The sequence below is a fragment of the Rhinolophus sinicus genome, linkage group LG01 (genome assembly GCF_036562045.2).
Source record: "Rhinolophus sinicus isolate RSC01 linkage group LG01, ASM3656204v1, whole genome shotgun sequence".
In the NCBI taxonomy this organism is placed as follows: Eukaryota; Metazoa; Chordata; class Mammalia; order Chiroptera; family Rhinolophidae; genus Rhinolophus; species Rhinolophus sinicus.
In genome coordinates, this window is record NC_133751.1 from 15,983,716 (window position 1) to 15,997,084 (window position 13,369).

A 13,369-nucleotide genomic window follows, 5' to 3' on the forward strand; every position below is an offset into this window, starting at 1 on the left:
CTCCCGCCTGCCAGGCACCTCCGGTTTCAAGACTACAACTCCCAGCAGGTTGTGCGATACGAACGCCCGAGGCAACGGAGTCGCACAAGGGAGTACAACGCCCCAGTCCCCTTTGTTTTACACTGTCACTTTGTACGTTCATACACTTCGATAACCCAAGGAACAGGACGCTGGTTTGGGGCGGGAGGGATTGAACTAATGGAAAGGCCACTCCAAGTGCGCATGCGTACATAGCAAGGTTTCCAGGAGGGAAAAAGCAGGTCAAGTTTGGCGAAGGAAAGATGGCGGAGGCGTCGCTAGGGGACCCGGAAGCACTTACCCTCCACTTCCTCCTCCTGCTTGCCTTCTGTCTCACCTAGAGCCGTCCGGTCGCAGACTGTCTCCGAGACGCTTCCTGTCCGGTGAGTGTCGACCGACTGAAACGGCGACCCATAGTGCATTGCGATGGCGGGTAGGCGGGTGGGGGCGGAGCCAGGGCCGGAAGTAGAACGGTGGCGGCGGTGGTGACTCTGGCAGCTCGGGACTGAGTGCAAGGTGACTGGGGCGGGTAGCTGGACTAGCTTGGCCTCTTGGGACTAGGATTCTGAGTTTCTTCATGGGGCCTCGGCAGCGTATTACCTCAGCCCTTCAGGGGAGAGCAATTTTCTGTCCCAGGCACCTTCATGTCCTGGCCCGGGGTCACTGCGGACCTCGGCGTTTTTAGGCCTTGAAGTTTGCGGTAGACTTAATATATATTCCTGATAATACAGCTCTGAGGGCAAACAAGGGTGGCGCGAGTTGCAGGGAGGCGGGAGGTTCATGGACCCGCAACCCAGCTGGGGCAGCCCAAGGTCATGCTCCCGGGGCAGTTACAGCCAGGCCTGCCCAACTGGGACGCGCAGGAGATTGTTCTGAGCTGTGTACAGCAGAACGTATACCGTAAGGAAAAGGGTGATAGTCTTCAAGTTTGCAACCTAAAAATGTTGCTAGTGCTAAAACTTGGTTAAGCAGCTGTTGTTTCACACTCTTTTTCCCCCTACACAATCTTACACTTCGACAACCCCAAGGAACAGGACACTGCCTGGGGGGAGTTGGAGGGGGTGCGTGCTTGACCTACGGGAGAAGCCAGAGTGCGCATGCGAACAAGGTTTCCAGGAGGGAAATACAGCAGGTCAAGTTAGGTGGATTGTAAATTGACTTTAGGAATATGCTTTAAGGAGGCAGCGACAGGGCTACCCTTTGGCTGGTCAGTCGTTATTGCACCATGTTGCAGTAGGAATAACATGATTGCAATCAATCAGACGTAGAGCAGATTAACTGGGAACGTGAGCAATTTGATAACTTTCCTTAGACATAGTTTTATTATCTGTTACAGGAGAAATAACACGTTTCTCTGATTTTTAACAGTAGTGCCATAGGGTACAAGGAGAATATGGAAATACTTTGTGAAATACTGAGGGCTAAACAAAGGTTAGATGATATTATTGCTGAGTGTTAAGCATGTCCTTACGTTGCCAGAAGGGGAAATACACATCAGGTTGCACAATTTTTAAAATATATTTGTGTCAGTCAGATTCGACTGTGTAACCTTTCACCTGGTTGAGATTTACATCTAAATTTCAGTTTCTGTATGTAAAATGGGAATGATAATAAGTAGCACCTTAAAGTCATTTGTTTTTTGTTTGGAGTCTTTTCTCGGGTGTTTTTCTCTGGCGGGGTTTAAGAATGACATATGATGGATTCTTTAATTTTTTCAGATAGTGTGCTTTCACCCTGGCTGGTAAAGGGTATTTTGTTGATTGTTGGATTTCTTTGGGTAGTTTTTAGTTGCTATTCCAGGGCTTCTCAACCTTGGCCCTATTGACATTTTGGACCAGATAATTCTTTGTTGTGGGAAGGCTGTTATTATTGTGATTGTTATAAGATGTTTGGCAGCATCCCTAGTGATTACCCACTGGAAGCTAGTAACACGCCGTTCAGTACAACCAGAAATGTCTTCAGACATTGTCAGATATCTCCTGGAGGAGACCCCCACTCTGTTTGAGAAGCACAGTGCTACTCTACTATCCTCTAGCTTAGTGCTTCTCAAACTCGCTGGAAAAGGGCCGTTTGCCCCCCAACCCTGTGGATACTTTTGAAGAATGCAATAAAAATAAATTATCAGAAAAATGAGCTGAAAGACAAAACAATGAAGACACGAAATACAAACTCTAATTGTTTATTATTAAATTTAACAGTAATATGTTATTCTGTCAAATTGCTTAAAGGTTTCTAAATGCTTATTCCCAATTTTTGTATTACTGTAGACCAGAAACACAATTTGTATACTACCACTGGTCCACGGACCACACTTTGAGCGGTAGTGGTATAACTTAACAGAAGTCCAGAATTAGTATGATGATGAGTATTGTTATTGTTATTATTAGGTAATTTGGGGGGGGCATGGAAGTCATGGTAACATGTCAGATTGTCACATGAAGGTTTAGAAATTTTATAAGGCTATATTGAGGTATGAATCTTATCACCATTCCAAAATAGGGTTTGGTAAGCCTTTTCACTTTAATACACTGTCTTTCTTAATCCAAGGGAAATTTCTTCCAATTACTTATGGTCTCCTTATCCCTTTTCTTTTGGAATTCCTGTTTTTATATAGTATTTGTTGTAATTTGGAATTTTTTTTACCTTTGATCTTTCAAGACACTAAATGAGGTCTTAACTGAGATCATCCTCTAATTTATCTCCTGAAATTTTTTAGTTAGAAAATCATGTCTTTTAGCTTCAAGGAGTTGAAGGACTTGGAAGTCTTTAAGTCCTTATTTTTAAAAATCAGATTTTCACCTCCTTTACAAATTCTGTTTTCACTGATTAGGTTGTACCCCTTGATTTTCTCTTGTTGGTGGGTTCCCTTGGGCTGGTTGCTATTTTTCCTTTCTGGTTCTTTTGGACTTAGATTTGGTTGTTACAGGATGCCTTGAATCCTGCCATTTTAACAGGCACAGCAGTTTCTTCCCCTGTGGGTCTGTGAAGTAGAAACTTGCAGAGTATCCTGGCTGAGGCAACTGTCTCTAGTGTTCCTGCCCAGCCCTCTTTTGGCCTTTTTTTTTTTGGGGGGGGGGGGTTGGGGAAACATAGCACGTTTATTTTGGGGCCAGGCTTGTCCTTTTCCTGCTGGGTGTGGGCAGTTTTCTAACATCGCAGCTTGACTATTTCCTCTGGTCCAAGGCTAAGTTCGTGGAGAAGAAACACCCCTCCTATATGTTGTGTTTTCTTTCTGCATCTCACCCTAGTGGAGCCATACACAGGCCCGAGTTCCTAACTGTTTCTAGGTCCCAGAGCCTTTGGTTAAGAAATAAAAACTTGCAGTGAGGAGTGGAGGGGGGAATGGAGCTATGGTCACATGACTGTTCTTAGCATTCACTGAGTTTTGATGTGCTTTAAGTTCTGTTGCAATTAGTAGAATTACATTTCCACTATAATGTATTTAGAGGCACTTTACAATTACATACATATTAAAGAATATGAACATTCTGCTGCTTGTTTTCAGTAACAGAATCACCATGATTCTTCAGAGGCTCTTCAGGTTCTCCTCTATCATTCAGTCTGCAGTCTCAGTCCATTTGAGGAGGAATGTTGGTGTTACAGCAGTGGCATTTAATAAGGAACTTGATCCTGTACAGAAACTCTTCGTGGACAAGATTAGAGAATACAGAACTAAGCGACAGTAAGTGGGTAGATAATCAACCATGGTGTAAATGTAAATATTAAAAGTATGTAAGTTTTGAGATGGTAATTAAAAAATTACTTGGTGTTTGAAAGTGTCTAAGACCTTCACTGAGCTGGTGATTCCTAACAGGATTCATGAGGTGCTCTAAAAGAAGGAAATAAGATCTTGATTTTTTTTAAGTCCCAAATTTTATCTTTTTTATGTGGGTTCCAAGGGAGAGTCCCATTAAATCTATTGTCATTTAAGATGTATCCTTATTATAATGTCATTTATTATAGAGTCAATTCATAGAAGTACATAGGATCTTGTAACTCATTTAGGAGTTATACATTAATTCCTCCTTATGCATGGTTTCACTTTCTGTGATTTCAGTTACCTGCAGTCAACCTAGGTCCAAAATATTAAATGGAAAATTCTAGAAATAAATGGTTTTAAATTACACATTATTCTGAGTAACGTGATGAAATCTCTTGCTGCCCTGATCTATCAGGTCCAGGGTGTGAATCATTCCTTTGTTAGTGTGTCCATGATGTATATGCTGCCTACCAGTCAGTCACTTAGTAGTCGTCTCAGTTACGGATCAGTTATCAGAGAGAGAGAGAGAGAGACCACGTTCACATAACTTTTATTACAGTATATTATTATAATTTTCCTATTTTATTATTGTTGTTAATCTCTTTGCCTAATTTATAAATTAAACTTTATCATAGGTATGTATGTATAGGAAAAAACTATGTATAGGGTTCGGTGCTATCCACGGTTTCGGGCATCCACGGAGGGGGTCTCAGAATGTATCCACCACAGATAACGGGGGACTACTGTTATTTGAAAAAACTAAATCTTTTAGACATTGATTAGCTTTAAGTCATTAAACTAGTTGGGGGAAAAATATATGATCAAAATATTCTAACTCAATTTAGTGCCCTTTCCGTGACATCATGATTTAGGGGAAATGTTAAACATAGCATTTTTTCTTTAATGCCTTTTTCATACATATATCTTTCTGGGAATATCAAAGGACAGAAGACTCTGAAGTGGCATAAGGCAAGTGCAGGAAAAACTTGGTTACAGAACCATACAGTTTTGGAGATGAATGATGACCTTAGCCATCATCAAATTCAGCCCCCAAATTTTTGGAAAAGTATTACACATAAATTTATTTATAGTTCATAGTTAAATTTGCTTGTTTGTTTTGTTTTTAATTATTTAGTTGTCTACCATATTCAAAGCACACTGGGCTACAAAGAAAGAAGCCACGCTACGTTTCAATATTCTTAATATTTGATAGCTGTAGAAAGCTTGTAAGCAAGTTTAGAAAGCTATAAGATAAAGTGGATTAAATGCTGAGATATTGGCACTTTGAATGTTTGGGTAGTTCAGAGGAAGAACTGCTCCTTTCTAGCTGGAGGCATTTTAGAGAGTGTGTTATAAGAGTGAATGTTTTATCTTGGATTTGAAGGCAGTGTTTGAGGTCGTTCATCCCTGTTGAGAATGTCATGGACAGCTTTGGATCATTGTTCTAATTTAAAAAAAACCATGAAGTGGCGGTCAGATGGCTTAGTTGGTTGGAGCGAGAGCTCTGAATTACAGGGTTGCTGGTTCGATTCCTACATGGGCCAGTGAGCTGCACCCTCCACAACTAGATTGACGACAACAAGCGAGGGGAGGCCAGATGGCTCAGTTGATTAGAGCATGAGCTCTAAACAACAAGGTTGCCCGTTCAATTCCCACATGGGATGGTGGGCTGTGCCCCCTGCAACTAAAGATTGAAAACGGTGACTAGACTTGGACCTGAGCTGTGCCCTCCACAACTAGATTGAAGGACAATTACTTATTGCTGATGGGCCCAGGAGAAACACTGATCCCCAATATTCCCCAATTGAAAAAAAGAAAAAGTGAAGAATTTACTCACGATTTTGCTTATAGCTTGAAACCCACAGAAAGAAATCAACAGATAAACCCAGGGGTCTACCCCCAGTTACAGTTGGTGTGAATGTTAGATAAATGGGGGTCGGAGGAGGGTATCTTTTAGGAGGAAACAATCGCGTGAGATCTATGTAACTCTACTAACAATTGTTACCTTAATAAACTTTAATTTAAAACACAAATAAAGAATGGTGTGAGCTAAGACATGAAAACCAGAGAGCATATTTGGGAAATTGTGTCGTGCTATTTCCCAGGACTGTAGAGTGTATGAGGAGTTAGGGAGCAGTAAGGCTAACATGGGGTTAGAATGAGGGATTATGGAAGCCCTGATTATAGACTTGACAATCAAGATTTATCAAAGGCATTTATCATCAATTAAAAGTTTTTGAGTAGAATGGTGGGGTGGAACAAAATTACTCTGTATTAGGAAGATAATTTTAATCATAGTGTATTGGGGAAATTGGGATGAGAAAAGAAGGAAAACAAACATGTTAGAAAAATGTAGTAATCCAAGCGTTGGTTGATGAGAATCTTGTGTTTATAGCAGTGGGGATATAAAAGTGAAAGAGTCAAGATACTGAGACTTTTGAGACTGGGTGACTAACAAGGTTTTGTCATTACTCAAAAACTAAGGAGGGAGAGAATGAAGGGATTAAAATGAAGACATTGTTATGGAACTCAGCAACCTTATTGATGTTATCTCCATTTTATATATGAGAAAACTAGGCTAACGGTTAGAATTTGCCTACAGTCACACTATGCAATAAGCAGGTGTGCAGGACTGGTTGAGGAATTTGAGTGTCTTCTGTCCGGAGGTACTGATGCTGTTTGCATTTTAACTGTCCTTAAAAGCCTGTCATATAAGTCAATACTTAGGTATACCCAGCATCTAAGGAGTCTGCTGCATTCATTTGTGCAGACAACAGCATGGAGAAGTGCTCTGAGCATGGATGCTGGCTGGAACCCAGCTCTGCCACTTCTTAACTCTATGACCCTGGGAGGTTATTTAACCTCCGTACCTCAGATTCCTCATACATAAAATGACGATAACAGTACTTGTTTCATAGGCTGTTATAAAGATCAAGTGATTCAATAAATGAATGTGCCTAGTATTTTTTAAGTGAAATAAACAAGTCTCCCTGGAGTGACTACTTTGTCCCCGTCACCATGCTAGAGCCTGGGGATATAATAATAAACAAGATGGGCTGGGAGACTTATAGTCAGCTGAAGAGGCAGATGATTTCTGCCCCCTTTCTGTCGTAAGAGTATATACTAAAGTTGTATCAGCCATCATCTTTTAGAAACCAGTGTGAGACTGGTTAGGTCTTCTCAAAGCAGTTGGTAAAGCTTGTGGATCCCAGAGCTCGACAGTCATCAAAGTGTATGTTGAAGGCTCTATGAAGAATTGCACTGTTTATTTCAGTAGAGCTATTTTTCACATGTGACTATTCAAATTCTGATTACTTACAATTCAGTTTAAATAAAACTTCAGTTTCTCAGTTGCCTTAGCTACGTTTCTAGTGCTCTCTAGTTACTATGACTAGTGGTTACCATGTTAGACGGCACAGATACAGAGCATTTCTGTGATCACAGAAGTTTCATTGTATATGCCAGTCTAGAAGGAAATTGAGTCCATGCCAAGAAATATCATTAGTAAGTTCTTAAATCAGAATTCTCTGTATTTTTTGTGTGGAAATTCTGTCACATAAGTAAGACCCTTTGCCTTTTTCATAGATGTGTGAAAATATTATTACCCTTGACGGAATTTTCAGTTGTAAATTTTTTTTGTTTATTATTCAGTGATAGGCAGACAATAACATGACAGTCACAGAAGAATTTGTGCAAAGAATTAAGTATGCTAACTGGCTCCATTGCTGGTCCATGGTGCTATATTTATCTTCCCAGAGCACAACTCTAATTTTGTCATTGTATTGCTTGGCAAATGACATACAAACTCCCAGGCTGAACATTTTGGGCCTCCTGTGATCTGGATCCCTCTCGCTTTGCCATCCAGACTACTTAGTACTCCCCACACACAGCCAGTGATTTCCCACCTCCACATCTTTGCTTTTTCAGACTTAGGCTATGTCAAATTAAAATTGGACCCAAATGCATGATTTGTCACAAATGCCACTTTTTTTAAATGAATTTTTTTCTGGTTAACTCAGCAATAGTGCTCTCAACTTGAGGAGCTTTTTGTTAAACTATGTCTTTGAAGCTCATGACTCCCTTACAGCATAAATGTTTATAAACGTGTTACTTTTTTCTTCTAAGTGGCAAAATTTCTGAAGGGTGGGAAACAATTTGTTTCTTTGTTAGGCCCCTATTATGGAGACTTAAAGTTACGAAGATCTTTTTAAAAAAGCCATTGGGTGGTGGCTAATTTCAGTCAGATAATAGTAATAGCACTGAGTGCTCACTGTGTGCCAGGCACTGTGCAAGTGGTACATGTGCGTTGTCTTTATAATGCTCTGAACACCATTAGGGACGACCTTGAGTTTCAGATGTGGAAACTGCAGTTCAGAGTGCATCCTGCCTCACTCCAGTTTACGCAGTTAGTAGAGCTGACATTCAGCCGGAAGTAGTCGGAGACTCCAGAGCCCATGGACTTGGCCGTTGCTCCTCATTGCAGCTTAGACCCTGAGAGAGAAACTGACTTGATAAGTATCCTTGATGCTAACAGTCCTTGACTGTTAGAGGTTTGTTTGATGCTGTCTCATTTATGTGAAGCCTTGTCATATTAAAATAGTTTGAATTGAAATTCAAGTGGAAATACTTGTTTTCTTCTGGAAAAGTTTATGCCATGTTTCCCCAAAAATAAGACCTCGCCAGACAATCAGCTCTAATGCATCTTTTGGAGCAAAAATTACTATAATACCCGGTCTTATTTTACTTTAAGACCGGGTATAATATAACATAATATAATACCGGGTCTTATAGTAATTTTTGCTCCAAAAGTTGCATTAGAGCCGATTGTCCGGCTAGGTCTTATTTTCGGGGAAACATGGTATTTCCCTACATGAATTTCTTTAAAAGATCTGTTGAAACTTGATGGTGAAAAGCAATTTTGGTTTTGTAAACTAGTGCATAAAATGAGTTTTTACTTGCTCATTTACACACAGGTCGTCTGGAGGACCTGTTGATACTGGTCCAGAATATCAGCAGGATTTGGAGAGGGAGCTTTTTAAGCTTAAGCAAATGTATGGTAAAGCAGACATGAATACGTTCCCTGACTTCAAATTTGAAGGTAAGTCTCTTTAATCATGGATTCATTCTTGTGGGAGGTCATTTTAAATGGAAAATATTTGTACTTTTTTTATACTTACTTGGATTGTTTAGAGGATTAAATGACAGTTACATGTATATTTATTGGGACAGTTATGTGTGCTTGGAAGCTCTGGGATAAACATTTGCTCTTGGTATAAGAGACCACATAACATAGAGGTTAAATGGTGAAATCAAACTCCCTCATCTTGAATCCTGACAATACCACTTAGGAAGTGTGTGATCGTAGGTAATTCTTTGGTGCCTGTTTCCCATCTGACGCTTGGGGAGAATCATAAGCTCTTCCTCATCAGATGGTTGTAGTTAAATGACCTATAGTTAATAGGTCCTGACCTAAAGTCAGTAGTCTGGCTCATCATAGGTGCTGAATAAATCATTATCAATCGTTATATTTCCATATAGATGTTTAGAAACAGTAGATATTCACTACAAAAAGAAAAATCAGAAGATTGATGAGTTAAACATTGAAGCCCTCTCGATTAATGTGTTTTATTGCAGTATGGCTAAGCTTGAACCTTTTTTTCTTCTTAGATCCCAAATTTGAAGTCATTGATAAACCCCAGGCCTGAAGAAATGATGTAAAATTTATCTGGTAATTTGTCCTAAACAAGTTGTACAACTGATCAGAAGTATCAGAATAAACATACATTTCACAACTGCCAACTGTTCGTTTAATTCTGATTCCAAATAAATTTGGTGATGTTGGGTATATGCTTGAGTATGTTGAATTGTGTTTAGCATTGTTCTTAAATCTTCCCGTTTGGTGATAACAAAGCAGATGGAGAACTTGGGTAAAGTAAGTACAACTTGCATGTTGACGGCCAGATTCTTCTCAGTGCAGGTTACACTTTTCATTGTGGAGACCTGCTGCCTGAGGGGAGCCAGCCCGACCTAAGGAATGTTTTTACACCAGAAGAGGAAGGGTTAGTGAATCCTTTTCATAGCTTTTTCAGGAAATGCAAGTGTCGTTTTGAACACGGACAGGAGTATCCATTTTGTTTTAACTTCCATCTCCTCTTGTATTAAGCGCTTTTATCCAGTAACCCAGGTCTTTGCTTTTCTTCCGTTACAGTTTATGGTTGCAGTCTGTTACAGTGCTGTACAGAGGAGGGCAGGCTAGTGCCTGGTGGGGAGGAAGGTTCTCCCAAGGAACTTCCCTTTAAAAGATTAAGCTGTATTTTGCCCAAGTGAAGGAAGATCCAGCAGATACAAGCTGGATGAGTGGCATAGCAGGCACGTCAAAATTTCAATAACTAGATAGTTCTCACATATTAAAAGAAGAAGGAAAACATCTGTGCCTTTTTATATCTGACAATCTCTCTGACGTATGTCAATGAAGACCAGTCTTAGTAAGCCTTTAAAGGTTTTCTTTAAAAATGTTTCCTTTTTCATAGTGGCTGCACCCATTCACAATCCCACCAGCAGTGCATGAGGGTTCCCTTTTTTTCCACATCCTCGCCACACTTGTTTGATTTACTTACTGATGCTAATCTAACTGCAGATCATAGAAAAATCTCAGTTTTTACACCACCTTTAAGAAGCACTTAAAGCACATTCAATGCTGAAAACATCATAAAATGTAGGTTTAAAACAGTCTACCCTCAGTCTTAGAGAAGTTAAATAGGTCCGTTGCTGACACAAGTATTCACTTGTTTTGAGAGCATTTTCTTAATAGAAAGTAGATATTTTATACTCTAGTATGTCTTAGTACATTTTTTTCAAATTTGGTCAAATAAAAATAATGGCATGTATTAAAAATAAACAAGATTAAATAGAAAGTATCAACAAATAAGAGTTTATAGTTTACCTTGAATTTCCTGGTCAGTTGTTACTACTAAAATCGTCCCAAACACTTATAGAACAAGAAAATTAAATTTTAAAACATGAAAATTTGGAAAATATTTTAAGATCTTTTTAAGAACTATGTGGATGTAAACACCTAATAACTAAAAGGAGTTGAATAAGAAGAATAATTTCTGTCTAGCCTTAATTCGTGGAGCAATAATTTGTCTAACTGCATAATAAATGAACGGGATTGTAGTAACCAGAATACAATATTAATATTCCAACTAAATCGATGGAGAAATTTTATCAATACTTTTTAAATTGCCCTTTGACAAGTGCTCTTTTGATTTTAAAGAAATAACTCAGCATTTATTAGATACTGATTGGGAGGCCTTGAATTCCAGGCTAAAGAGTTTAGACTTCAGTAATAAGACTATGTAAAGAAAAGAGTGAAAGGTTTTTTAGCAAGGGGAAGGGAGAAAAGAGGACTTGACATTGTTTTAGAGGGTAATCTGGCAGTAACTGATTCATGGGGTGGGCGAAGGGAGAGATGAGAGGGCAAAGAAGCCTTTAGAACAGAAGAGATTGAAATAGTGACTAAGAGGGTACTTTAGGGAGGAAGTTCCCAGAAAAAAGGAGAGATAGTAACAAATACCTGAGATAAAAAGTTGTGACAATCATCAAATGTGTTAATGAATGATGGAGCCAAAGAATAAATGAGAGGTTAAAGATGGGGAGATTTAGAGATAGGAAGGGTGGTAGTGGTAGTGATATAATTTAAATGTATTCATCATGTTAGCTTCAGTATTCAAAAAGATTCGAGTTGGGCATCTGTGGTGAGGGGAGAGTGGATGAGACTGAAATGGCCCATCATGGCTGTTAGACTAGGTAGGGGAGAAAGGGAAGACAGACTAGGAAGAGGTAGATGGGCCAGAGATGACTAAGGATGAAGGGAAGGTGTGGTACCACAGAATGAGAATTTACTAGAAGGAAAGTGGAGCACAGAGACAAAACATCTAGTGGGAAATACCCTGTTATCAGATGGACCTGGGGCATTAGACCCTGATTCTTCACTTAGCTCTGTGAACTTGGCAATCACTGATCCTCAGTCTGTTTCTTCAGCTGTAAAATCGCCACACTGCCCACTTTATAATATTGTTGAGATGAATGAGATTTTATGACCCTCTCCTCCATCTACCCCTACCTGTAACATACATAAAGTGGTCAATAAATAGTTGTGGCTTTTTATTTTCAGAATTTTTTTTTCTTTTATTTTTTTACACTCATTTGAGAGGTTGGCAGGCATCCAGACTGAGAGATGAGATGTTAATCTCAGGCAGCTAAAGAACTAGCCTTGTAGCTACAGATGGTAAGAGGGTGTAGTTTCCTGGGTTTTATTAACAATTGGTGGATGACTCTTCCCCTGCACTGTTAAATGGGGCTAAAAAGTGTAACAAAGTTCAGCTATTTTTATTGTAAACTTTAATAAAACCATATGTGAGATGAAGTTTTTTACAAAGCTGTATTGAAAAACAACCAATCGTTCCAGATTTAGGTTAAACCCCCAACTAAAAATAAACCTAGTTTATAACAGCAACAATAATTTTAAAACAAAACTTTCTATTAAAGATTCTAAAGCCCTATTCCTTATACAACAATTTCACTGTAGGAAAATAAAATCAAAATGTTCTAAGAATTATAATGGGATTTTACCAATTGTTACTGTTCAAGTCCCTCAAATAAAAGCAATTGGAAACACAAGCCCAGGCACAGGCAGATATACTTTTAATAATTGGAAAATGAGTGCTCAGTACTATACCCTTTGTGTGAGTGAAAACATTCTTCACACAGCAATTTTTATTTAGCTGTATACAGTATTTTAAGATAACGTTTACTATTATTTGACATGAAGTGTTAGATGTTAACACTGTATATGGTGAATCCTCTGGCCTGTATGGCTAAGAAGCTTTCATCTATTAGTAAAGCTAAGGCACTACATATTTTTTCCCCACAAAATGGATTTGTCATTTAAATTGAAGTTGGTCTTGTGTGCTAGTAGGTATGCCTGAAAAGTTATCTTTGAGACTCACATATCCCCTTGGCACTTGGCAATGCAAGAGGAAAGCATTCCTCAAACCAAAGCAAGTCAAAGCATGGGCAACATTTAGCCTAATATCTTACAAAAGCTTATAGATTGGTATTTTTTCATGTTTCACCACCAGGGGTTGGGAAACTGTGGGCCAAATTCTGTCTGCTTACTGTTTTTATAAATAAAGTTTTATTGGAACACAAACATGACCATTTCTTTATTGTCCATGGCTGCTTTTGTGCTACAGTGGTAGAATTGAGTAGTTATAATGGGCCATATTGCCTGTGTGGCTTAAAATACCTGCTATCTGGCCCTTTATGGAAAATGTTTGAAGGGGATTGGTGAGAAGTATTGAATGCAACAGACAAGCATGAGGGGACAGTCTGACAACAGGTGTCTTCCCAGTGACCCAGTGTCCAGGTGCATGCAAGATACTTGGTGAGTGCTTAATGCGTTTGTTTGTCCAGTGAATCCTGAGGATTTGCTTTGCCTGTTGGGCAAAAAGAATGGACTCCTTGAAAATCAGCTTAACCATGTTCAAAGTTTTCAAAGGTAGCAAGTGACCTTTTCATCCAATTTGC

General features: G+C 39.2%; 2 protein-coding genes across 3 annotated transcripts in view; one reads left to right on the plus strand and one right to left on the minus strand.

Moving 5' to 3' along the window:
- Window positions 1-440, minus strand: part of GABPA (GA binding protein transcription factor subunit alpha) — a 36,281-nt gene extending 35,841 nt beyond the window's left edge. Inside the window, exon 1 of the mRNA XM_019729849.2 lies at window positions 320-440. The gene's annotated coding sequence lies outside the window, so the exon portion shown is untranslated. The remainder of the gene's footprint in view (window positions 1-319) is intronic.
- On the plus strand, window positions 165-9,577 carry ATP5PF (ATP synthase peripheral stalk subunit F6). Of its 2 annotated transcripts, none has more exons than XM_019729861.2 (4): window positions 165-401; window positions 3,524-3,700; window positions 8,752-8,876; window positions 9,446-9,577. In XM_019729861.2, the coding sequence occupies exons 2-4, from the start codon at window positions 3,537-3,539 to the stop codon at window positions 9,481-9,483; spliced, it is 327 nt and encodes a 108-aa protein (XP_019585420.2). In that variant the 5' UTR covers window positions 165-401; window positions 3,524-3,536; the 3' UTR covers window positions 9,484-9,577. The 2 variants fall into 2 exon arrangements, with proteins under 2 accessions (XP_019585420.2, XP_019585419.2); XM_019729860.2 differs by lacking the exon at window positions 165-401 and adding an exon at window positions 408-534.
- Window positions 9,578-13,369: the final 3,792 nt, after the last annotated feature.